The following is a 25,873-nucleotide window of genomic DNA, read 5'->3' on the forward strand; positions in this document are numbered from 1 at the left end:
TCAAATAGTGCTAGTTGAAATTAGAAAATGGTGCGCCAAAAAGGTATCATAAACAATTCATTTCAATTCACCTCCAATCAGTTTAGTTCAGTTGTTTTTAGTAAATCGATCAAAACAGGCCATTAGTAGACTAATTATCACACCGTATGAAGTATATTATAAAAATAGCTAAATAATTATAATGACTCAATATATTTTAGAAAGTTTAATTTAGATATAATAATAATAATAATAATAATAATAATAATAATAATAATAAATAAATAAATAAATAAATAAATAAATAAATAAAAATAAAAGACAAATGTCACCATTTAGATAAAATTCTTTTTTCTAAGAAGAATAATTTTTTAAAAAAAGAAGTATTATTGGAGGGAAAATTTTTAATGCAACGCCATCAAATGTCCTTCTAGATTTCGCCTTTATATATTATGTTATGCATGTAATGTAACTAGGTAATTCCCGAATTCCCTGATTGTCATCCTACAGTAGGGGCTTCAGCCCCCAAGGACACATGTCATAAGCTAAGCTCGCGCGGAGGTTGCTCCGTGAGAGCCTCCTTGAAGTACAATTCCTACTTAGCAGCGGGTTGAATATTTTGCAGACGACTTAAATACGTGACAGAGTATTGTAAGTGGCAGAATGATCTTACTGTCACGATCCACTGAGATTCGGCCTTATGTCGCTTCGATTCGCCCCCTACCCTAATCCCTAAAAACACCTATATTTTGGAAAACGAGTTTAATTAGCGATGCATCTTATATGATAAAATTTGCTAAGTACGGGATTAAGGCAAGTCACAAAGCCTAAGTGTTGGGATGTTAGATGGTGCGAGGGGGTGTGTGGCATGTGCACCCTAAGACAAGGCATATTTGGTTTCGGGCATTATTTACGACTCCTAAGACCCTTAAGACATGATGACTAAGGATGAATGAGATGGTTCTGGACACTATTTATGACTCCCAAGACCCAATTAAGGTCCTTTGGGAACCCATGGAAAAACTTGGATGCGTAATCTCGTTGGGTGAAAAAATGATATATGGCAGCCAAATATGAAGGGTATAATACACGAAATCGGAGCAATTTAGAAGGTGTTGGGACCCGGTGTCGGAAATTCACGAAACACTACGAGATGCATCTTGGGGTCATATAATATTGTTTCGACCCATATATGACCTTTATTCAGCTACATAAAGGCCCCATGGAAGCTTATAGTCTGTACAAGAGGCGTATACGAAAACGGGTAAATTGAACGTTTAAAGGCAAATTGGATGATTCCACCCACCCAATTGAACTCCCGGAAAGTAGTAGGGACCATGGTAAACATCTCAGCAATTTTAATTTCCGGGCTTAAAAAAGTCAAAACTTTCCAAAATTGTAAGCTATTATCCACATTTTTGAGAAATTTTGGAGGTTTCAGGATCCAGTGTCGAAAAGTCTTGAGATAGTAGGAGATACATACCGGGGTCATATAATGCCGTTTGAAACCATATATGATCATTATATATTGTCATAAATGTCCGTGATAGACTTGAGTTTATTAAATCGAAGCAAGTTGTAAGCGGATAAATTGAACGTTTAAAGGCAAATTGGATGGTTCCACCCACCCAATTGGACTCCCGGAGGGTATTAGGGACCATTGTAAACATCTCGTCGATTTTTATTTCCTGGCCAAAAAAAGTCAAAAATTGCCAAAATTGAAGCCTATTATCCACGCTTTTTGAGGAATTTTGGAGGTTTCGGTACCCGGTGTCGAAAAGTCTTGAGATACTAGGGGATATATCTCGGGGTCATATAATGACGTTTGGAACCATTATTTACCATTATATGTTGTTGTAAATGTCCGTAGTATGCTTGAGTTTATGAAATCGGTGCAAGTTGTATACAGATAAATTGACCGTTTAAAGGCATATTGGATGGTTGTACCCATCCAAATAGACTCCTGGGGTTTATTAAGATCCATGGTAAGCATTTCGGCAATTTTTTTCCCCCAAAAAGTGAAAAAAATATCCAAAATTGAAGGTTATAGTACACGATTTCGGGTCAATTTTTAATATTTTTTCAAAAAATAAACTGAATGTATGGGGTGACTCTTGGGGTCATATGATAAGATTTGATACCATAAGACATCATAAAGATGTCTCGGTTCGACCCACTTGTTCAGGAACTCCGATTCGGATTTAAATGGAATAACTTTAAGCATAGTTCAAATTAATTTGATATTATTGTCACCAACTCTTAATGTTGTCTTGAGAGAGTTTAAATTTAATCAAAAATTTGGACTAACGTAACACTTTAAACTTTAATAGGAAAGGAATTATATATGTTATAAAATTTAAACTCGTGAAAATTACCTTTCAAAACTTATGTAATCAAGATAATCAAGTAAATTTGCTTAAAAAAAACAATTAACTTTTTATTTTATTTTTTTGAATAAAGATAATCAATCATGTACTCCGTAACTTTTTTTTTTTTTTGAAATAAAATTGATTCATAAATAAGTCATACGACATCTACAAAGAGATTTTGATCTAACAAATACATAATAATTGAATCAAATACAAATATTATGTAAGCAAAGATACGATCGTTGTTGCAAATCGTACATTCTTCATACCCTCTTTCATATCGCTGTGATTTACAGCCTTTTTCGGCGAGGGGGTCTATCGATCTGTTGTAACCGTGCAGAAAATGTCCGTCTGATTCGTTCGATTTTTGTCGAAATATTAATCTCTTTTTCAATCCCGCACAAAATTTTACCCATGAAACAGCTTTATAGCAATCCATGAAATAAAAAAGCAAATCCTTCCTCAAAAGAGAGAAGATGGGGAACCTATGTACTCCGTAACTAAGAACGAAATATTTGACTATATGTTTATTAAAAAAAAAAAAAAAAAAAAAAAAAAAAAAAAAAAAAAAAAAACCAATTAGATATAGTATCAATTTGGGGTATGGCCGTATGGGGCTATGGCCCATCATAAATGTAGGTTGACCCATGCTAAAAGCCTACTATAAATCCTACTTAAACATTTTTTTAGTCTCTAAATGAATTATGTTGATCCATATTGTATTTTTAAAAAAAAGAAATTCATATTGTAACTATTTACCTTAATTGAAATGAATTTTGTTTAAAAAGGGGCTTACAATGTGTTAGTATATAAAGTTAGATAGCTCTCAGTGATCTTGTGTGATGATGTTAAATTTTCCTATGTTAAGAGGATACGTAGTAATGTGGAATACATTTGTATTGGATAAGTTTCACACAACATAACCAAGCACTGGAAAGGTTGTCGCATTGGGCCTTTTTCTTGAATTAAATTCTAACATTGGAGAAATTTCATTGTTGAACTACCCATATGGCATATGACTACCTGAGTACCCATTGGTGTTGTAAGAGTAAGAGCGCTAGTTAGTCAAGAAATTGATAACGTATAAAACGACAATAAAAAGCTAATAAGAAAATATGAGCACTTGAAAAATAAATCCACTATAATAAAATGAGAGTACAAAGATCATATTTATTAGAGAAAAAAAAAATACTCCTCACAAATAAAGAACTCACGGTGGAGTGATGATATTTTAGGAGAGTTTTCTCGATTTAGCTTGAATAATGTTGCAAGTTGACTATATTCTAGAAAAATCAAGAGTATTGTTTTAGCAGGCATGTTTGTTTATGATTGGCCAAAGAAAGAAGAGCTTACATAGGGACGAAGGTCCTTGAAACAATTGAACCTTGTGGAAATGATATATATAAGACTGACTGTCAAGACCTCAAGCAGCAGATCCTTGCCATGACTTGGGGTTATTGAGCACAAGAAATTAGAGAGAACAACGAGCTTGATAATAGAGAATTAGGCATTTCCCAAAAAAAGTAATAATAATAATAATAATAATAATAATAATAATAATAATAATAATAATAATAATAATATGGTTGAGGTGGTCTTCTAACAATAATAATAATAAAATTTAAGCATAAAAAGTTCAGAAAACAATATAGAGAAGTAAAGTTCTACTCCCTCTGTTTTGAAATGGCAAAAGACAAAGGGATTATTTCAAATCTGGTTAGAGTGATTGTATATAAGTGTGCTTCTTTAATTTCTCAAACTAGCTTGAAATATTGAAGAAAATTTAACTATTAAACAATAATAAAGTAATCAAAACATTACTAACTATAATAAAAATTAAACTTCTACGTGGTTACGTTGAAATAAACGTTATAATATTCATCCCTCATTTCCAATAATGGTTCAAGAATATAACTCTTTCTCAACCCTTTAGCCAAAAAGCTGATAGGGCTATACTTTTTGAGACCTTCGTTCCACACAAAGCTCACTGCATCCCTAAATGAAGGATCTGAAGTCTTATTTTCGCAACTTAGCTTCAAACTTAGATTTGTTTTGGAGCTACTATCACCATATACAAAGCAACCTTCTTTGGTTTTCAAAGATACCGTTCCAACTCTGCCATTCAACCCCTTTTCTATTAAAAATTCGGCAGATTGCTTATTATGAGTTGCCCCTGTTATAGTGAGTATTTTGCCAACCCCTTGGTGAGCGACCACCAAGCCTGGAAGATCAAAAGGCTCTAACATGACAACCTTACCAATAAGACTTGTTGGTCTCGCACTTTTTATTTGACTCGGAGATAGGTCTATCAAAATGAGCCTAAATGTAGACTGGACATATGAATCATTCATAGCTTGATGAGATCCTAACATTGTCAGTGCTTGGTTATATTTCGATACGAAGAATGTCGTGTTTCCATTCTCTTTAGCGAAAGAAACCAGATATGAATTATAGTCAACTGGAATAGGGGTTATCCAGTCTGAAATAGATTTCACTGATCCTGTTTGAATGTCATAGTCACCATTTGATAGACCCACCAACAAGTAAGGTCCATAGAGAATTGCTTGAAGTGAGGCATACTCAGGACGATCATCTGAAATGTCATTGAAAAGTATTAGTTAAAACAATACTAATCCATTTCTTTTTCCTTTGATATGTGAATATGCATAAGAACAATTTTCTTAACATATCAGTTTTTAGATTTAAAATCTAGTTTTGATTAGTATTATAAATAAATATAAATAAATATGGCTTAAAACACATTCTCATATTTTCACCTCTAATTATTATTCAAAAGTACGAAATATATGGTTTTGCAGGACGGAAAAAAATGTCATGCAGAAAAGAGGGCTAATGTTAAAAGCTTAAAGAATTACCTTTGAGAAACTCTGTTCTAAGTACTAGCGGAAACTCCAGTATAATTTCATCGCCGTTGACCCAACTCTTAGATATGTTTAGAATACTACCTGGCCAACAAAAAAAAAAAAAAACATTTGAGCAGGAAATAAAAAGTTTGTTTCCATTAAAAAGTCAATCTCCCATTTTAATTTTATTGATGTAAATCATGATTTTGCATTATCTAATATAATGATCATTAATGATAAAGGGTATAACATAATTAGACCTGGACTTGGCAAAGGTAAATTGTTTCCATTAAGTGAGGCTTTTGAACCACTCGATGATGTCCATGAAGGTATCCGCAAATTTAGAGTAGCTATCTTTGAAGCCTGAATAATGGATTCAGGAATTAGAATGTCTTTCATAGTGCTAAGAAGTTGATACAACATAGTGTTTGAATTTTTTTTTTTTTTTTTTTTTTTTTTCAGAATATGATGATACCTTTTTTGCAGAAACTGTGAGTTTTACTCTGAGGTTTTGATTCAAGGAAGTAACATCATCAACAACTTGGATTAGGGAGATTTGTGCAGCAGTCCAATCGAGTGAGCTAGGTATGTACTGAATAACATAGAGCCCAGGTACATTCGTCGTCTCCTCAAAGTATATGGAATCTCCTAACTTAGAGAATGACTCAATTCCTACACAAAAGATGGGCACAAAGAAAATCACATTAGTTAACCCTTTTTAAAAAATTTCACAATGAAAGCACTTTAAAAGTTCGTACCTGTTCCATAGCAGCACCAGAAAGAATTGAACTGATCACCCCAACCGTGAAAACTTTTTCCTTTGGAAACTCCATGCCCTAGAGGAAGCATATAGATCATGACACCAGGCTCGGTTCCTTTTTGAATACCCAACACACCATTTGTGAGTGCTCGTTCATAGTAATCTGCATACATCACTTGTTTTGTCCATCTAAACAGATTACGCGAAACCTAAAATTCAAATTCCCAAAGAGAATTTTAGAAAGATTAGCATTGAATTGATTAAAGCAATGAGTTTCTATTGATGTCCACAAATAAAAAGCTAAAGAGCATTGTATTACACAAAGATACCTTTAGCATATTATAAGTTGTACAAGACTCTTCATTCTCAACGTTTAAGATGTCACCTAACCTCATTGGGTCTTGCCTGGTGGTAAGGACAAATACTACTAATAAGAAATCACCATTTTATGAATAAGCAATTATTAAAGAAAAAGGGATAGCATATGTACCAGGCCTCATTATATGAAGTTCCCCCAGTTGCATAACTGTGGGTAGAGTTTACAACATCCAAAAAAAATGTCCCCATTTCCTGAATAATAAAAAATTATTGATATTAAAAACAAGCATTGCCAATAAATATATCATGCAATGCACGTTGCCACTAACCTTGTATAGTTCATCACCAGTGATTTCATACCGATTTTGAGCCCCAACAACAATCGGAATATGAGTATTTGAATGAAAACCAGAGAGATCATTAGCCTACGCAACAAAAAATAGGGATAGTAATGTTGAGCAATCTATTCAATAGATAAATGCACACAAGATAGGGAAAACCTCTAACAGCTTATTTAGTACCTTCATTGCAAGTAATCCTAAAAAACATGGTTTATCAAACAGATGAGCCAGTAATAAGTGCTTCTGATCACCCTGTAAACAACCCGAAAAAGTTAAAGAGTTAAAATCCGAGCAACAACAAGTGAAAAAATGGATGGTAGAACTTCACAAACTACTTTAAATCTGTAATATACAAACGTAACCAACTTTTATCATGGCTTAACATTTATATCCTTCTCAAGGAGTATATGTCAGCCACAACAAATAATCAACAAATTATAGTCGAAGCAAATTTATATGGCACATTATTAAACCATGTTAAGCTTAATTTTGCTATATGTACACCCATCATGCAACTTAGGTCTGACCACTAGTTATAACTTGTGCAAAAAAAAAAAAAAAAAAAAAAAAAAATCAAAAATAACCAACCGTGACGGTGTATAGCTTGTAAAGGACATCATTCATGCCACCGGTCTCTTCATTTTGTGCATCATAAAGCCGTTCAATAGTGTACTGCTTTACTACATTTTGAGCCCGAAGGTAAAAGTAATTGGCCATCGACGTGACCATCTGTAGGGCTTGAGTGTTATTAGCAAAGTTGTATTGATCCAAGAGCCCTGCCATAACCTGTCAATGATATAAACAATTATCTACCGTTAAGAGAGATTAAATGAAAGAATTTATATCATCTTATAAATCTATAAGAACATGCAATCCGTACCTTGTGAATAGTGTAGTACGGTGCCCAAACGTATTGCAAAGCTTCATATCTGTCGAAGAATTCAGTTGGAAATGCCGAAAGATATCCTGTTTTCATTGCATCTTGACACTCCTTAAGGGCAGACACTAATGCACCCATATTTGCTCTAATAGTCTCATTATGAGTGCTTGCCCACATATGCGCAGTTGCACTCAAGTAATGACCTACACCATGAATATCAAAAATTTAGATACGTATAATTGCCTAAAAATTCAAAAAACAATCTAAAATGTACTGTCTTTTGTAATAAAGATTAAATGACGAATTTAATTTATTTTGTAAGTAATTGTTCATGGATTAGTCCAGCCCACTTGTCAAATTTAACCTCCAAAGGGCCTTAGATTAGGAGTTCAATTCACTTCAGCCTTTTTATTTTTTAGCTCCCATGTTATGATTGAAAGGTATGTAACACCCCCTAATACTCATCCGAAAACTTCATTAAATTTTAATAAATGCACTGTTTAATAAATTATTTATTTATTTAATATATAAAAATAAAAAAAATAAAAAAAAAAAACTTTTAGATAAAGACATTTATCATACATTGGCTTTTTAATGGTTTTTTGGTTAGCTTTTGGCTTTTGCCTTTTTAAGGTGGTCAAACAGCCAAAAAATGTGTTTGGTAATTGGCTTTTTAGTCAGCGAAAAAGCTGGCTTTTAAGCCAAAATGAAAAAGCTGCTTTGAGTAGCTTTTTTGTTGGCTTTTGGCTTGTTGGCCCACAAATTATCTAATAAATAGCCAACAACCACCAATTAATTTACCAAACACTTTTGTAAACATCCAACTTAAACAGCCAATTTTAAAAGCCATTATAAACAGCCAAACATTCCAGCTGGTCAAACAAGCCAAGTGAACCAGCCAACAGCCATTTGCCAAACAAGGCCACAGTCTTTCTAACAAGTTTTCAAGGTAAATGGTTAAGCTTTATGCATATTTTAAATGGAGTATGTGGCTATTTCATTTGGCAAATATTTTACGCAGTATAATAAGAGTTTTGATAGGGAAGTAAACCTGAAAGTAAAGTTATTTCGAAGTAAGTTTTATTTGATACTGTTAAGTATAGAACTTATTTATAATATTTTAACTCGATTACATAGAATGTGGTAATGCTTAACGAGGGTAATAATTTGACGAAGCACTCATTAAAATAACCGTTTCATATTGTATAAGGCACTCATTAAATTTCACGAAGCACTCATTAAAATATCTCTTTCCCTATTCTCCTTCTATCTCTTCTTTCATTCTCTCGGTCCTTTCACCTTCTGCCCCCCCTTCTCCTTCTTTTTCTTCATTTTTGTTCATCTTCTCTCATCTCTTTCACCCACCTTACTACCACCGTTCCGCCGCAACAACACCAACAACATCGATATCAACTAAAACGGCACCAACACCGACATCAACAAGGAAGGTTTTGGGGTCAAATTCGACACTGAAAACTTTAAATCTAGAGTTTTCATGGTCGAATTTGGCCTCATAAACCCAATTTCGAGGTTTTGTTTGGTCAAATTAAGGTATGTATCTTTTTTTTTTCTTCTTAATTTTGATTTTATTTTGTTGATTTTGTTTTGGGAATTTTTTTTTTGAAATATATGGTGGTGGTTATTGTTGGAGTTCCGATTTTGGGGGTTGGGTTACGTGGGGTTTAAATTGGTGCTGAAGGGAGGGAGGTGGTGGTGGGTAGATCTGGGTTTTGCGGTGTTTCCGACGGAATTTACGACGGAAAATGTCATTTTTCCTACAATGCCTTTTCCAACGGACTAACTCCGACGGAAAACAGGTTGTTTCCAAGGAAAAAAGTCCGTCGGAAAACGGTCTTTTTTCTTGTAGTGAAATTGGTAAATCGAATCATTGTTAACATTAATGACACTACTAGTTTAGTAAAAACAATATCATACATCATACATCATACATCATACATATAAATGACTCTACTAGTTTAGTAAAAACAAGTTATCATACATTATACATATAAATGACTCTACTAGTTTAATTAAAAACAGATTTCAAAAACATATAATTAATAACAGATTCCAAATGAACAAGATGAAGATAATATGAAATCATATACTGACCTACAAAATGGCCTCGAAGCTCGCTATTAGGTGCTTCCCAACCACCATAAGGAGTTCCTGGTGTTGGCAAACCAGCAGTTTTTCTGAAACTCCATGCCAAGCTATCGACATTCAACAGCAACAAATACTCCAAATTCGTTTGTTGTGCTCTCCCATAAAATGATTGAGGGTCTAATCTCACATTATGAAGTGGAATTTCGTTGAGAAAATTACCCTTTAAATTGTGTTTAGAGTACTTAATTTTCTTGTACAAAACATTCCAATTAAATTCATCTTCTTGCCTCAATAATAATTTCCTAGGATTCAAATTAGACCAAGCAACTTCATCAGTTGGGGTTAAATGATCATGATCATGATCATGATGATTCTGAGACATAATTTCTCGTTTCCAAGTCTCATTTTTTGATGTTAAAAATTCATATCTTAAAGTTTTTGTTGATAAATTGGTGATAGTATTACCACACTGCTTTACGGTGCTAAAGCTAAAGCCAGGTAACAAAATCAAGAAACAAAAACAAGCTAATAAAACGTGATTTTTTAACAAAAAACCCATTTTTAAAAAAAATCAAAATCAAAACTAAGATATTGAATTTCAAAATGAGATACCCAGATGTTTATTTATATAAAAAATTCAAACTTTAATTGAATAAAAACAAAATATGACGACAAATTCAAGCCAAAATCCAAACAACAATCACCCAATTGGGACAATTACAGTCCCGTGAAAGCTAAGAATGATTTCTTGTGAAGAAAAAATAAAAATGAGAAGAAAAACAAAAGCAGAGGAAGTGATGTAGAGAAGAGAGAGAAAAAAGAATCACGGATCAATATTACTTTTTGATTAACTAAAGTAATTTTTCTGTAGAATGTTACAATACATCACATCACATTATTTGGTATTTATAATATAACCAACTGATTACAGTAGTGTTATTAGTTAATTTATCTTATCATTTTATCTAATTTATCTACTAACTTAATGAGTAAATGATGACATGTAAAATAGGGAAATGCTATCTATATCTATAAAAAAAATTACATAAAAAAATAAAATAAAATTATGATGGATAATATGGATTTTTAAAATGTTTATTCTATTATTAAAAACATATATATCCTGAAGATAATATAAATACAACTTATTGAAGTATCTGATTACAAGCTTCTATATCCACCATAATATCCTACTGCCAGCTCACCAAAGTTAGATATAACTAACTTTTCTTCTGGATTCTTCTCTGTAACAAACTCCTGAGTTTGTTATATTCTCTCAGCATGCTTTTGTCATGTAATATATTATATAAATTGTAATAGTTTCTATTTTCCAGCTTGTAATTCATTTTCTAACTTTTCACACAAGAAATCAAAAACAAGCTCTCTCTTCTTCTCTATTCTCTGTAATTTTCTGAGTTTTCTGAAGGAATTTAACATGGTATCAGAGCAATCGATCGATTGATGATTCACTGCAAATCTGGTTTGATTACTCTTCTTTTAGATTTCATTTCTCATCTTCCTTATTTAGGTTTTCAATTTTTCTGGTGATTGATTTTTCAATTTGATTACTACTTGTTCTGGATTTCAATTTTTCTGGCGATTGTTTTTCAATTATGGCTGCAAATTCTGGAAATGTTCATTCTCTGAATTCAAATCCTGCTAGTGTATATTTCTTACATCCTTCTGAAAATCCTTCGAATCCTCTTGTTTCCATTAAATTCAATGGTGATAGCTATAATGAATGGCAGAGAGGCATGATAATTGCTTTTGCTGCTAAGAATAAACTCGGTTTCATTGATGGAACCTTACCTAGACCTTCTGATTTGCTTGAATCTCAAGCTTGGGATAGATGTAATGCAATGATCATTGCTTACATTCTGAATTCTCTTGATTCTGGTATTGCTAGAAGTGTTCTTTATTTTAGTACTGCTAGAGAAATCTGGAAAGATCTTGAAGATCGTTATTCACAGAGTTCAGGTGCTCAATTATATTCACTACAACAGACCTTGAGTGATTTGTCACAAGGTTCAAGTAGTGTAGCTGAATTTTTCACTGAAATTAAAGCTGTTTGGGATCAGATTTCTGGAATCAATCATGTTCCTGTATGTTCATGCAACAATTGTACTTGCAATTTAACTCAAAAGTTTCTGAAACAACAGCAAGAGGAGAGGTTAATTCAGCTATTGATGAAGTTGGATGGTAAATATACTAATGTCAGGACAAATATCTTAATGATGCAGCCATTACCTAATGTTTCTCTAGCTTACAGACTATTGATTCAGGAAGAGAAGCAAAGGCAAGTAAGTTTGTTATCAGACACTCAGAATTCTGCAAACAACATGGCTTTTGCAGTGGATAATAGAAGATCTAGTTCTTATCAGAATAATAGTTCAACTTCTTTTAGACCACAGAATTTTAACACATGGAATCGGTTTTCTCAATCTTCTCAGACTGGTTCTAATAATTCTGGTTTTGGTAGAGGTGCACCTGTCAGAAAATTCTCTACATTATTCTGTGAATATTGCAAAATGTCTGGTCATACGGTTGAAAGATGCTACAAAGTTCATGGTTATCCACCTAACAATGCTGCTTATAAAGGCAAAGGAAGAAGGATAGCTGCTATTGTGTATAGTGATGAAGCTGATGATGGTTCTGAGAAGCCTATTGAAACAACTCATATCTATTCTAAGGATTACAGCAGAATGATGCAAGTGATGCATACTCAAGGAGATTTTCAGAATACTGCTCCTGCTGAATCTGTGAATGCACAGAATCTTGTGCATTCAACATACAGTTCAGCTCACATGGCAGGTACATGTCTGCTTTCTTGCTCTAATTCTAAGTGGATTATTGATTCAGGGGCTACAGATCATATTTGCTGCAATATTGATTTGTTTACTTCTTATGATAAATTCACTAAAATGCCAAACACTATCACAGTTGCTAATGGTAAACAAGTGAATATTGAACATGTTGGTACTGTCAGATTTCATAATGGCATAGAGCTGCAAAATGTATTACATGTTCCAGACTTTACTTTTAATCTGATTAGTACACACAAGTTGTGTAAAGATCTAAATTGTGAGATAAAATTTACTCATGATACTTGCTTGGTTCAGGATCTTTCTCAGAACAGTATTCTGGTTCTTGGTAAACTTGATTCCGGTTTGTATGCTGTTGGAAATGAGCATAAGAGTTTGCAGATTGCTCAAGGTTCTGTAGCTGAGACTGTTCAGTCTGATAATAAATCTGAAGAAGCAAAATTGTGGCATCTAAGATTAGGTCATCTTCCCTTCAATAAAATCCATCATGTACTTAGCAATGTGTCTAGTTGTTCTGGTCATGACACAATTTGTCAGATTTGTCCTAAGGCAAAGCAAACTAGGATTCCTTTCCCCATCAGTCATTCTAAGTCTTTGCACTCCTTTGATTTGTTGCATATAGATACTTGGGGTCCTTATAAAGCTTATACACATGATGTTTGTAATCTTTTTCTCACAATAGTTGATGACTTTTCTAGACATACTTGGACATTTCTCATGAAATCCAAGTCTACAGCTGTATCTGTACTTGAGAATTTTGCAATAATGATACATAATCATTTTGGTGCTTCTATTAAGTGCATAAGGTCTGACAATGCTAAAGAATTATGTGAAGGTCCTATTTTACAGTTTTATAATAAGTTTGGGATTGTTCACCAAAGAAGTTGTGCAGATACACCACAACAAAATGGTGTGGTAGAGAGAAAACATAGACACCTTTTGGAAACTGCCAGAGCTCTTTATTTTCAATCTAATGTTCCTATTTTTCTTTGGGGAGAATGTTTGCTATGTGCTACTCATTTAATCAACAGAATGCCCCTGAGTTCCATTGCTTTTAGCACCCCTTTTGAGCTTCTTTTGGGTACTAAACCCAACTTGAATCATTTGAGAATATTTGGATGTCTTTGTTATGCTTCTACCTTGAAAAGTAACAGAAGCAAGTTTGATTCAAGAGCTGCTCCCTGCATATTTCTTGGTTATCCACCCAATCAGAAAGCATATAAGTTGATGTGTTTAGACACTAAGAAAATAATCATAAGCAGAGATGTTTATTTTCATGAAAAACATTTTCCTTACCATTTTTCTTCTACTCCTAAACAACACCTTATTTTCTTACCAATTACCACTCCTCACAATCCTGATCCTGTTCAACCTATTCCTGAACCCTTTCTTTTCTCATCAGATTCAGATAATGACTCTGATGCTCATTCTATCCCACATATTTCCCCTATACCTTCATCTTCTCCTTCTCCCATATCACCTACTCCAACCTCTGCATCTTTACAGCCTGTTAGACACACTGCTAGACCTATTAAACCACCTATCTGGCACAAAGATTATATCACTGCTGCTTCAGTCACTGATCATTGGTGCAATGTTGTTCAGTATTCTGATCTTCCTTCCTTTGCTCAAGCTTTTATCACCAAAACAGCATTAATTACAGAACCAGCAAGTTTTCTTGAGGCTTCTCAACATCAGGGGTGGATTGATGCTATGCAAAGAGAAATTGAAGCTTTAGAGAAAAATGGAACATGGGATCTTTGTGTTCTTCCTAAGGGGAAGAAAGCTATAGGCTGCAAATGGGTTTTTAAGGTGAAAATCAAAGCTGATGGATCTATTGAGAGATTAAAAGCAAGATTAGTAGCCAAAGGTTATACTCAGATTTTTGGGGTGGACTTTGATGAAACTTTTTCACCTGTGGTGAAAATGACTACAATTAGATGTCTTTTGGCCTTGGCAGCCTCTAAGGGTTGGTCTTTGCATCAGCTTGATATCAACAATGCATTCCTTCATGGAGAGTTAACTGAAGAAATCTATATGAAGATGCCAGAGGGACTGCCTAATCCTAACAACCTTGTCTGCAAATTAAAGAAATCTCTATATGGATTAAAGCAGGCATCTAGACAGTGGTTTGCTAGGGTCACTGCTGAGTTGCAATCTCAGGGTTATACTCAATCCTTGAATGATTACTCTCTCTTTCTGAAGCAAAATCAGTCTCATATCATCATTGTTGCTGTGTATGTTGATGATATTATAATCACTGGCACTGATTCTGATGCTATTTATGCCTTGAAGAATCATTTACATCTTGTTTTCAGCATCAAGGATCTTGGTAGACTTCATTTTTTTTTTTGGGGATTGAAGTTACTTATTTGTCTCAAGGCATTATTCTCACACAAAGGAAGTTCTCCAAAGAACTTATTGCTGATTCTGGTTTTGATGTTTCTAGAATTGCAAAAACACCTTTGCAACAAAATCTGAAGCTGGCTCATGATCAGGGTGCTTTTTGTCCTGATCCTTCTCTTTACAGACAGTTAGTTGGGAAGCTAAATTTTTTGACTCACACTAGGCCTGACTTGTCCTATGCTGTGCAGACTTTGAGTCAATTCATGCAACAACCTAGAATGCCTCATCAAGCTGCCCTGCATCATGTTCTCAGATATGTGGCTCACACTTTGGGTCAAGGGATTTTAATGCAAGCTCATAATGAGCTCACTCTCATAGCCTTTTCTGACTCTGATTGGGCTTCATGTGTGTCTACCAGACGTTCTATAACTGGCTATGTCATGCTTTTAGGCAAATCTGCTGTTTCTTGGAAGTCTAAAAAGCAGGATACAACTTCTAAATCTTCTTCTGAGGCAGAATACAGGGCAATGGCTGCAGCTGCTTATGAAGTCACTTGGCTTGTCAGGTTGTTACAAGAACTTGGTATAGATAATTTGAAGCCTGTAAAGCTTTGTTGTGATAATCAATCAGCTATTCAGATTGGCAAGAATCCAGTTCAACATGAACGCACTAAACATATTGAACTGGACTGTCATTTCACCAGGGATAAGGTACTAGAAGGCTTATTGGAGCTTACTTATTTACCTTCTGCTGAACAACCAGCTGATTTGTTTACAAAGGCTCTTCCCAACCAGCAACATCTTTATCTGTGTTCCAAGCTAGGTATGCTTGACACCACCCCTAGCTTGCGGGGGGGTATTGAAGTATCTGATTACAAGCTTCTATATCCACCATAATATCCTACTGCCAGCTCACCAAAGTTAGATATAACTAACTTTTCTTCTGGATTCTTCTCTGTAACAAACTCCTGAGTTTGTTATATTCTCTCAGCATGCTTTTGTCATGTAATATATTATATAAATTGTAATAGTTTCTATTTTCCAGCTTGTAATTCATTTTCTAACTTTTCACACAAGAAATCAAAAACAAGCTCTCTCTTCTTCTCTATTCTCTGTAATTTTCTGAGTTTTCTGAAGGAATTTAACACAACTCATTTTAATGGACATAATTTTTTTTGTAAATGACACTATTTTATCTCATTTCTTATTTATCTATATTGATTTAAAATATCTTAGATATTGGTATATTAGTTAGGAAAATCATATTTTCTTAATATCTTATTGTACAGAGTAGGTAGACTCGAGATGAAACAAACTTTTGGTTCAACATGAAGGATAGTTTGGTACTCTTAAATAGTGTTATTAGTAAGCACGAGAGATTATAAACATCCGTCCAGTATACTTTTGGTTCAATGTCAAGGTACTTTGGTACTTTTAAATAGTATTACTAAATTCAAACTTGAAGCTTACTAGCGTTATTAATTTATTATTGTATCGTTGTGTCTCTTCCCTCAATCATGCATCACTGAATTTCACATCCTAGAAATATCACAATCTTCTTCTCTCTTTGCTTGAAAGAAATGATTTCTTAAATTCCTATCTAGTGGCAAGTTTTACTTTTTATCCCTATAGATCGAGATTGATAAAAATAAATAAAGTAATGTGTTTTATTGAATGTCTATGCCCATTACTTATATATATAGTTGAAGATGAGCTTGAAAGAAATGACCGGAAGATCTAGAAATTCCCCACTCATTATTGTATCCATAATATTCTATTCACGAGCCATGTATTCTAGATGCTTTTAATGTGAATTATTCTCCGGAAAATTTAAATAGATAATTTTAGAGAATATATGGCTTGATTTTCTCGAAAACTCCTAGAATGTGCACAAATACACCATCAAAATAATAGGTAATGATTTTCTCAATTAATAGTTAAGCTAGTCGTATAAAAAAATTCCGCAAACAAGGAGTATGAATCGTGTGATGATTTAGCTTTAACCAAATAATGAGCTCTAATAGTTAAAACTTTACTTCAAAAGTGATTAAATTTTAACATACTAATATTTTTTTTTAATCATTAAGCATCATAATAGAAATGCATCTTTAAAAAGGTAGTAAAAAGCAGCAATGACACTAAAGTTTTTCTTTTAAAAAAAAACTTATTATTGTCTTTTTTGTTGTTTGAACCTAAAACAAAGATCCCAATTTCTAAATATAATAGCAGTCCCAATAGAAAAAATGGAAACACCAATAAGTGACAAAAAGATGAGCTTAATTAGGGAAGTTCTAAGTGCTTTTACAAACCCATGCACATGCTATTGGAAGAAAGATAGTACTAGTATAGTATGTTGAAAGACCGCGAATAACATAATTTTATACTCATTTTGTTTAAAATTAGTTATCAAAAATTAGTTGTCATATTATCTCAACAGTATTTTATTAAAAAAAAATAGTCTTAGAGTAATGTAAGTTCGTCACGTTTTAAATTAATTGAATTTCTTTTGTACGTAGCTAAACAAAATTGGAAGACGGTCGAGAAACAATGTCTTTTGACGTCAAATAATCTTTGATTGATCATGGTTTTAAACAGAATTTGATAATTAAAGCCCTTATGAAATTACGTAATGGGGAAAACAAAGCTCAATCTAACACATATTTATGCAAGAATACATTAGATTCTTATGATGACACAATCATAAAATAGTTTCAAGGTTTACCAAAAGCAAATTGTCACTACATCACTACATGCATGTTGCTTTTCCCCAAATTAATTAAACGACATACAATAGGGTTGAAAAGAGTGTTACAAGTACAAAGAAATGAACTTGCTTGCATGTAAACATGTGACAATATTTTCAAAAAAAAAAAACACATTTTGATGACATTGTCAATATATTCAAGTAACTATTTGGCAATTTTTCTAAAAAATATTTTAGCCCTATTTGGCAATGTTCTCACCAAACAACTATCTAGGACTTTGTTGCTCCATTGTCTAAGATGTCTTGTGCCAAAATATTGACAGCTATGCCTATTTGTTGTGCATATTAATGTGTGTTGAGTGCATTACCGTACGTAACATACATCGATCTAATAGAGTAACAACAATTTTTGTAAGAGTGAGTGTAATTGGACTTTGCAATTTATCCCAAACTAAAACTTGTACTTTATTCAACTACAGAATAACCTATGCTTGATTGGATACATAATTTTTTGATTTTATACTATTACTACCTCCGTTACAGGTTATGTGCAACGATTAGACATTTTCCCTCTCTGCTTTATGTCAAATCGTTGCACATAACCTGTAACGAAGGTAGTATGTTAAATGTTGTTATTGTTAGTATTAAATTATACTCGATACTATTTTTCTTGTATAAACTTTTATATAATACGAATTTACTAATATAATTTTTCATATATTAATGGTCAAATGTGTGCGTTAGCATGAGTATAAAATCAAATAGTATTAATTATTTAGATTTAGATGGAATAATTTTAAGCAAAGTTGAAATTAATTTGATATAATTGTCACCAACTCTTAATAATTAATATTTTAGAGTTTAAATTCAATCAAGAATCTATTATATCCCAAATTCTAAATAGTCCGTAGACAATATAGTATTTCACATGTGATAAGCAAGGGGCCAACCCTATCTATCTATAGTACGAGTAATAAAGTGAAAGGTTGGTTTTTTCTTTTTCCTTTTTCCTTTTTGAAAAAAAAAAAATTAAACCTACCAACTTTTTTTTTAGGGAAGTTATATCCTATTATTAAGCTCCGTGATTTATCTCCTGTAAAAAAAAAAAAAAGCTCCCTGATTTATCCTATTATTAAGCTCCATGATTTTATCCATTTTTACACTTTATACTAATATTTTTTTTATTATTATTAAAATGTAAATAAAATATCAGAAAATAAAAAGAGAATTGTGCCGTATAGATTTCTTATTCGTACACGAAATATGATTGTCTCCCAACTTGTAAACAAATTTAACCTTGTGATGGTTACCTTACAAAAGGTACGTAATCAAGATAATCAAGTAACTAACCAAATGCTGCATTAATTTGGGCTGGGCCACACTTTACCAACTTTTCTACGCTATCCACTAAGAATGGTTAAGCACAGATTTGGGTCATGACTCATGAAAAAAAAAAAGGTTTGGCCCAACATATTTGTAGGTTGATCCATGGCAACAGCCTAGCATAAGCCTACTCAGCATTTTAAAGACATTGAATGGATTATGCGGATCCATAATAAGAAGTATAATTTATGAACCTTTATTTGAATTTATTAAGGTGAATAAAATAGGATCATAGCCATTTATTTCCAACGTTAATCTTTTCTTTTTACCTTAATTATGTTTTTTTTATTGCATACTAGATTGAACACTGTCAGAGAGTGAGGGATAGTTCAAGTGCGTAAAGCTTTATTTCTGATTTTAAGTGATCTTGGAATCGAATCTCATCACTTGCCTTTGTAGCTCTCCAACCCCCCCCCCCCCCCCCCCCAAAAAAAAAGGAAAGATTGAACACGCTAAATCAACGATTAGTGAACATAAGAAACTCTCTATAATATTCATAACTGAAAATATTTTAATTCAGCAATTTATTGGATAGCTAGATTGCTATTATAAATACTTTACTTTGTTTTAATATATGTTAGTTTTGATTTTGCACGTATGTCAGTTCATAAATTCAATCATAAACATTTTGAAAATATATACTAAATATATTAAAATGAATATAACAATTCCACATAACTATGTTTCTGTAACCTATAATAAAAAATATTAAGCAAAACAGTTAAGCCTTAGCATCTAAAGAAAACACAAGAATTATAATTTAATGGTTTATCAAATGAAAAATATAATTAGAGGTAGTCCCTCAAATTTCACACCCACAAATTCATATGATTTGTGTGGTACATATCTTTATCAATAACAAAAACAATGACACATAGATTTAACAAAATAAAAATGTAGGTCCAACAAGCTTAAAAACTAACCAATAAGATATGATCTCTTATCTCTTATATCCTATCTCTTTATCCAACACATATTTTGTATTCTCTGCCACCAAAAGAACTGTCATATTACAGAAACTTGGATACCCTGAATTTCAGACCAGTGAGAAAGTGAGTTTGGAGCAAAAATGGCAGCTTCATTACAAGCATCAACAACCTTCTTACAACAACCCAACAAAGTAGTTTCTTCAAGAAACACCCTTCAACTTAGGTCTACTCAAAATGTTTGTAAGGCTTTTGGTGTAGATTCTGGTGCTGGTAGAGTCTCTCTTTCTCTTCAGTCTGATCTTAAGGAGTTAGCTAACAAGTGTGTTGATGCTACCAAGCTTGCTGGCCTCGCTCTCGCCACCTCGGCTCTTATCGCCTCGGTATACCGCCTTTTCTTATTCTTATTTCACTCGCATTTGATTTGTTAGTATGTTTGCATTACAGATTCATGATTTTACAGGAACCTATAAGTTTAAGGTTATGTTTTTGCACTTTGTTGATTGTGTTTGTTATGCTAGGCTCAAGGATTTATGTTAAATTGATAGTAATAGTGATTAATTTGGTGATTATGCTTATATAGCTAGTAAGTTCTTGAGAAAAAGTGCAAGGAAACTTTATACTACCTCCAATCCAAATTACTCGCAACTTTGGAATATTTTATATCTCACAAATAATACCCCAAGGTTGCGAGTAATTTGGACCGGATGTAGTAGTATGATCTGACTCAGAAAATGTGAACTAATTTAGAAGTGTACAAGTAGAAAATTTTTGAAATTTGTCATTTCAATCAAATAAGTCTAAAGATTAATATGTCAAAACTCAAGAGTTTCTATTTACAGAATACAAGAGATGTATGTTGTATAGTACTACAGAATGTAAACTAGTTGATCCAATCACTTGTTAAAAATTGTCAACTTGTTAAAGCATTTGTTCTGTAAGCAAGCACACTGGTAGATTGTGCTGCTGATACGAGGGGGCGTTTTCCCCGGTTTCATAAGTCCCTTACACGAATGTAAAGTTCTGCACCTGCAAGGCCAGGTCGTGCAGTCGTGTATTATGCCTCACTAATGTAGAACAACATATTAATGATCAAATCGAATTTAAAATCACCTCAAGATAGCATTTTCTTGCTTTTAGACGAGCAGGTTATATAATTTTGCTCTTCTATTTGATTAGTACAACATAATTAAGATTGGAAGAATAATGTATTTACATTACAGTTCATTATCTATAATGTTTGATCATTAGTCAAGTTCAGGTATGATCATGAGTCTGTTCGATTATTGTCAGACAACTGTAAGATAGAAAATAAAGATAATATTGCACATAGAAATGTATAGAGCCTTGAAATTGAATACTTCACCACATTTGATCCGAATATAAGGGCACTTATAAAAAAATGTTACAGTCTAACAGACTATATTGGCTTTGAAGTCTCAGCATTTTTGTTAGATTATGTAAAGGAAGTGACTGTTTTTGTGTTATGTTTCAGGGAGCAAATGCCGAGGGAGCGAAGAGATTGACCTATGATGAGATCCAAAGCAAGACATACCTCGAAGTCAAAGGAACCGGAACAGCCAACCAATGCCCAACCATTGCAGGTGGAGTTGACTCCTTTGCCTTCAAGCCAGGCAAGTACACTGCCAAGAAATTCTGCCTCGAGCCTACTAAATTCGCTGTCAAGGCCGAAGGCATCAGCAAGAACGCCCCACCAGACTTCCAAAACACCAAGCTCATGACCCGTCTAACCTACACCCTTGATGAGATTGAGGGACCCTTTGAGGTTGCACCTGATGGCACAGTCAAGTTTGAGGAGAAAGATGGCATTGACTACGCTGCAGTCACAGTCCAGCTTCCTGGTGGTGAGCGCGTACCCTTCCTCTTCACCATCAAGCAGCTTGTTGCCTCAGGAAAACCCGAGGCCTTTACTGGAGAGTTCTTAGTCCCATCATACAGAGGATCATCCTTCCTAGACCCAAAGGGCAGAGGTGGATCCACAGGATATGACAACGCCGTGGCATTGCCTGCAGGAGGAAGAGGAGACGAAGAAGAGCTCCAAAAGGAAAACATCAAGAACACTGCTTCATCAAAAGGAAAAATTACCTTGAGTGTGACTTCAAGCAAGCCCGAGACCGGTGAGGTTATCGGAGTGTTCCAGAGTCTGCAGCCATCAGACACTGATTTGGGAGCTAAGGTTCCTAAAGATGTGAAGATTGAAGGAGTTTGGTATGCACAACTTGAGCAATAGATTGCAGGGTAATTTCTGTATGATTATTGAGCTCTTTTTGTTGTAAGTTTGTAAGGGATTTCTATGACTTCTATTATATTAAGGAGAAACTTATAACCCTGCTTCTTGTATATTATCAGTTCTTTGTAGATTTCATGTCTCAAACTTTTCATGTCTCATATTGAAATTTATATCAACAATAAATTGTTTGTGCTACTTGACTTTTAATGTGCATAAACAAGAATCGGTCGGTCTACTATGTTATGGTAGTATAACCTCAAGATTATAAGGTGAACGCCTCACCAACTACACCGAGTAATACTTGGAAGGTATCCTTAACGTTGTTATGGTAGTATAAGAAATAATACGGAAGAGTATATGGTATCCTGAATCATTAAAAAGAAATATGCACTTCAATTATAGGGGCCAAGCAGTCAAGCACACGCATACACTTGGACTCGGTTTTTGTTATTCTCGAAATTCACATGAAAGCATGGATTATAACCTTTGGTTTTAGGCCAATTTTCGACATTTTTGGACCCGGATAAAAAATAGATTACTTCCCGTTGACCATTCGAAACTCCAAGAGGCCATTTTGGTAGTTGAAATTGTCCACTTTGCAATTAATTTATATATACTCTTCCATTTATTAATTTAAAGCCGCAACAAACCTTTATGTGACAAACTAGCGTTCATATGTGGTTTCAAACAATATTAAATACTTATGGCAAAAAGTAACGTTTTAGACACAATAATTTAGCATGACTCAAGTTTGAAATGAATATGACCCGACCTCATCAAACCTGACTCGAACGCCTAAATTGACACCTTTACAAACATCTCAAATATAGTCTTTTGTGGATCTTGGTATACCTTTATACAAAGTTTTGTTTATTTCTTCGTATTTTACACTTGTGCTGTTGTATTTTTGTAAAATTAGTTCAAATAAAATAGGTCATAAGTTTTTAGTCAATTTTAAACAAAATCACATCCAATAATAACACAAATAATTGAATAAGATAATTTTTATATTAATTTTTAAAAAATAGAGATAAAATAAATTAGATAAGTTTTTAGTTAAAATATTTGTCAAATTTGTTTAATCACTAGTCCAAAAAAAAAAAAAAAATTGTAAACTTGTAATGTTATACTTTTGGACTTTGGTCGGCCCAAATAGAACACCGGCAAACTCTTTGCTAGTCAAACAAATAGAGTGCTGTTGTTCAGTCAAAATTACCGGGAGAATGGGAGATATTGAGCTACTCGTTTCCAAAAATTAAGGTGAACTTAAATTTTTTTGTAATTTCTGATTTATGCAGTTTTATTTGTGTTGTGGAATTCTGGTTGTTTAAAATTTGTCAGCAATTTCGAAATTTATATTGTTTTAGTTCTGCAAATTTGAGGGGTAGACAAATGCCATGAATTCGATTTAAGCAGAATGATTAAATCCTTGTGTTATAGCTGTTATTTTCAATTGCTAATAATTTAAATGTATTAATCTTTGTTCTTTGACAGTTAGGGTTTATGCAAAGACTATTACATGTTTAATTTTCCCCCAAATTTAATTAAATTCAGTAGAAAAACAATCCTCTTCTAATTTTACTGAAAAGGGTGTAATTTTAGGTTTAACTTCTAAGTTTTGTTGTAATATGGTGCTATAATTGCAATCCAGTGGTGTTCATAATTATAGGTTTTCATTGCATATACTCGTAATTATAATTGCTTATATTAGGCTTACAATAGAGTGTTCAAGATCTTGGTATGTTTAATTTCAAAATTATTGGGGTTCCACTTAAGTTATGATAATTTTGTGCTTAAAGCTTACTTGTGCTGGCTAAGAAGTGAAAAAGGTCATTGCTGTATGCACCCATTGGTATTTGTTACCCCCGTAATCGGAATATGTTCGAATTGATTGTCTGTTGAAATATTGGATTGTTATGGTCTGGTTGATTCTCTCTATGTGTAAGGTATATTTGCTCATGGTGACATAGTGACATTATTCGTTTTCGTGTGATAGCGGATGTCTTCATAAGACCATTCACGATTGGCATGGAACCGTTCACAGAGTTCACATCTATTGAGATATGCTTTTGAGTATTAGATAGTTGATGTAATCTGTGCCTGTGTATCTATCTGTTAGTATTTTCATTTGCAGACTCTATTTTATCTGTGCCTGTGTATCTATCTGTTAGTATTTTCATTTGCAGACTCTATTTTGGTTCCTTAAGTAGGAGATGAACCTCGTCTTGTGGTATAGACTTATGTATCATGTATTCATGTGAGACTTTGAATGTATTTTGTTCGACTTGTCACCTGTCTTAATGAGCATGGTTAGCGGAATGTTGATCAATGTTTGAGACATTTGAGTATGATTGAGAGTAGCGTTTTTGTCACAACTCGTGTGCAAATTCTCAGTTTATCACACACTAGTAATTCACCTTTTTATGGGCTCATGATCATTCTTATGAGTTACGATGTTGCCTCATAATCCTTCTAATGGACTCTAAAGAATCGAATTGATTAATTGATAATTCATATACTATGAACTGCTAGCTTTTTAACATTTTTAGCCCAAATATTGAGTTGGAGACTGCTGCCTGCTGCATAACATCAAAGGGTATTGTATTTACTACATATTCACCTTCGCAGGAACTGCAATAATGAGTTCTGGACAGAACCAGAAGTCTAGTATAGACCATTCCCTCTCATTTGAAGATGTCTCCAAGTTATTCTCTTTGCCCCTCTCTGAGGCAGCTGACATTCTTGGTGTCTCCTCGGGTGTTCTAAAGAAAATATGCAATGAGAATGGTCTTGAGAGATGGCCACACCGCAAGTACCTTGCTGGAAAGAGCATTGAAGACATAAAGAAGGAAGCCGCTAAAGAGAAAAGTAAAGCACTGAGAGGAGTTTCACCAAAGAGCAATGTGACAACCCCTTCAACCGCAACTTCTACTCCAGGCTCTCTTGCCAAGGATAATAAGAGTCCAAAACCTACTCCTGAGATTTCAAAGTCGCAAGGTAACAATGCACAGCAGAACCAAGGAAGCAAGACTGTGGCCACTTGGCGGTCCCATCATATGCTTGCTTCTGGTTTGGCAATAGAAACCAGCACCTCATCAGACGAGTTCAAATATGGATTCCCATCAGCTGGCTTATCAGAGTGCAGTAACAGATGGTGGGGAAGTAGTAATGATAGTAATGATGGAGTATCGAAGGATGATGATACAAAAACCAGCTCTGAAGTGAAAGATGCCTCCAAGGTTCAAGTGGATGGAGTATCGAAGGATGATGATACAAAAACCAACTCTGAAGTTAAAGATGCCTCCAAGGTTCAAGTGGATGGAGTATCGAAGGATGATGATACAAAAACCAGCTCTGAAGTGAAAGATGCCTCCAAGGTTCAAGTGGATGATAGTGCTAGCATGTGCGAGGAGAGAACTGACAGCATGGAGGAGGATTCCAAGAGTGATAAGAAGGATGAAATTTCATTATCAGCTGCGAGGAAACGAGCTCTGGAGGAAGGAAAGAAGGCGCTAAACTTTAGTGGTTTAAAAAAATATGGGGCTGATAAGCTGAGAAACGAAGAGAAGATATTGCTGCGTCGATTATATCAAACAAGTTAAAATCCTTAGTTAAGGAAAGTAGTTAAAAGGAAAGCTCCCTTGTTGCCTTCCAAGCAGCTTACTAGAACATGCCCATGTTTGTTAATGGCGTATCACACTGTAACCTGTTTTAGAACTTCAAAATTCAGCATTCTGTAGTCAAGTTTTTGCTGCCCTTTCAGAAATTGTGATTCGGAATTTACGAACCACTAGTACAACTCACTGGCAAACTCATAAGAGTGTG

General features: G+C 33.8%; 5 protein-coding genes across 6 annotated transcripts; 4 read left to right on the forward strand and 1 right to left on the reverse strand.

Annotated features, from left to right (window-relative positions):
• Positions 1-4,112: 4,112 nt before the first annotated feature.
• On the reverse strand, positions 4,113-10,263 carry LOC145626245 (uncharacterized). The gene is made up of 12 exons (XM_081678675.1): positions 9,624-10,263; positions 7,512-7,714; positions 7,220-7,417; positions 6,812-6,883; positions 6,620-6,715; positions 6,463-6,542; positions 6,302-6,377; positions 5,971-6,181; positions 5,688-5,884; positions 5,473-5,575; positions 5,225-5,314; positions 4,113-4,941 (listed from the first exon to the last, which is right to left on the reverse strand). Exons 1-12 carry the CDS (start codon positions 10,174-10,176, stop codon positions 4,193-4,195), a joined length of 2,628 nt encoding a protein of 875 aa, XP_081534801.1. The 5' UTR covers positions 10,177-10,263; the 3' UTR covers positions 4,113-4,192.
• Positions 10,264-11,230: 967 nt separating this feature from the next.
• Positions 11,231-11,792, forward strand: LOC145626202 (uncharacterized). The gene is made up of 2 exons (XM_081678630.1): positions 11,231-11,719; positions 11,781-11,792. The coding sequence occupies exons 1-2, from the start codon at positions 11,231-11,233 to the stop codon at positions 11,790-11,792; spliced, it is 501 nt and encodes a 166-aa protein (XP_081534756.1).
• Positions 11,777-12,802, forward strand: LOC145626247 (uncharacterized). Its single transcript, XM_081678676.1, has 2 exons — positions 11,777-12,428; positions 12,737-12,802. Exons 1-2 carry the CDS (start codon positions 11,804-11,806, stop codon positions 12,769-12,771), a joined length of 660 nt encoding a protein of 219 aa, XP_081534802.1. The 5' UTR covers positions 11,777-11,803; the 3' UTR covers positions 12,772-12,802.
• A 7,054-nt stretch (positions 12,803-19,856) lies between these two features.
• LOC145628419 (oxygen-evolving enhancer protein 1, chloroplastic-like) lies at positions 19,857-22,243 on the forward strand. The gene is made up of 2 exons (XM_081680715.1): positions 19,857-20,180; positions 21,293-22,243. The coding sequence occupies exons 1-2, from the start codon at positions 19,941-19,943 to the stop codon at positions 22,046-22,048; spliced, it is 996 nt and encodes a 331-aa protein (XP_081536841.1). The 5' UTR covers positions 19,857-19,940; the 3' UTR covers positions 22,049-22,243.
• A 931-nt stretch (positions 22,244-23,174) lies between these two features.
• On the forward strand, positions 23,175-25,792 carry LOC145626248 (uncharacterized). 2 transcript variants are annotated; one of them, XM_081678678.1, is made up of 3 exons: positions 23,175-23,308; positions 24,677-25,287; positions 25,426-25,792. In XM_081678678.1, the coding sequence occupies exons 2-3, from the start codon at positions 24,688-24,690 to the stop codon at positions 25,648-25,650; spliced, it is 825 nt and encodes a 274-aa protein (XP_081534804.1). In that variant the 5' UTR covers positions 23,175-23,308; positions 24,677-24,687; the 3' UTR covers positions 25,651-25,792. The 2 variants fall into 2 exon arrangements, with proteins under 2 accessions (XP_081534804.1, XP_081534803.1); XM_081678677.1 differs by having other exon boundaries at positions 24,677-25,792.
• The last annotated feature ends 81 nt before the right edge of the window (positions 25,793-25,873 follow it).

This window comes from Chenopodium album, chromosome 4 (assembly GCF_948465745.1).
Source record: "Chenopodium album chromosome 4, dcCheAlbu1.1, whole genome shotgun sequence".
Lineage (NCBI taxonomy): Eukaryota > Viridiplantae > Streptophyta > Magnoliopsida > Caryophyllales > Amaranthaceae > Chenopodium > Chenopodium album.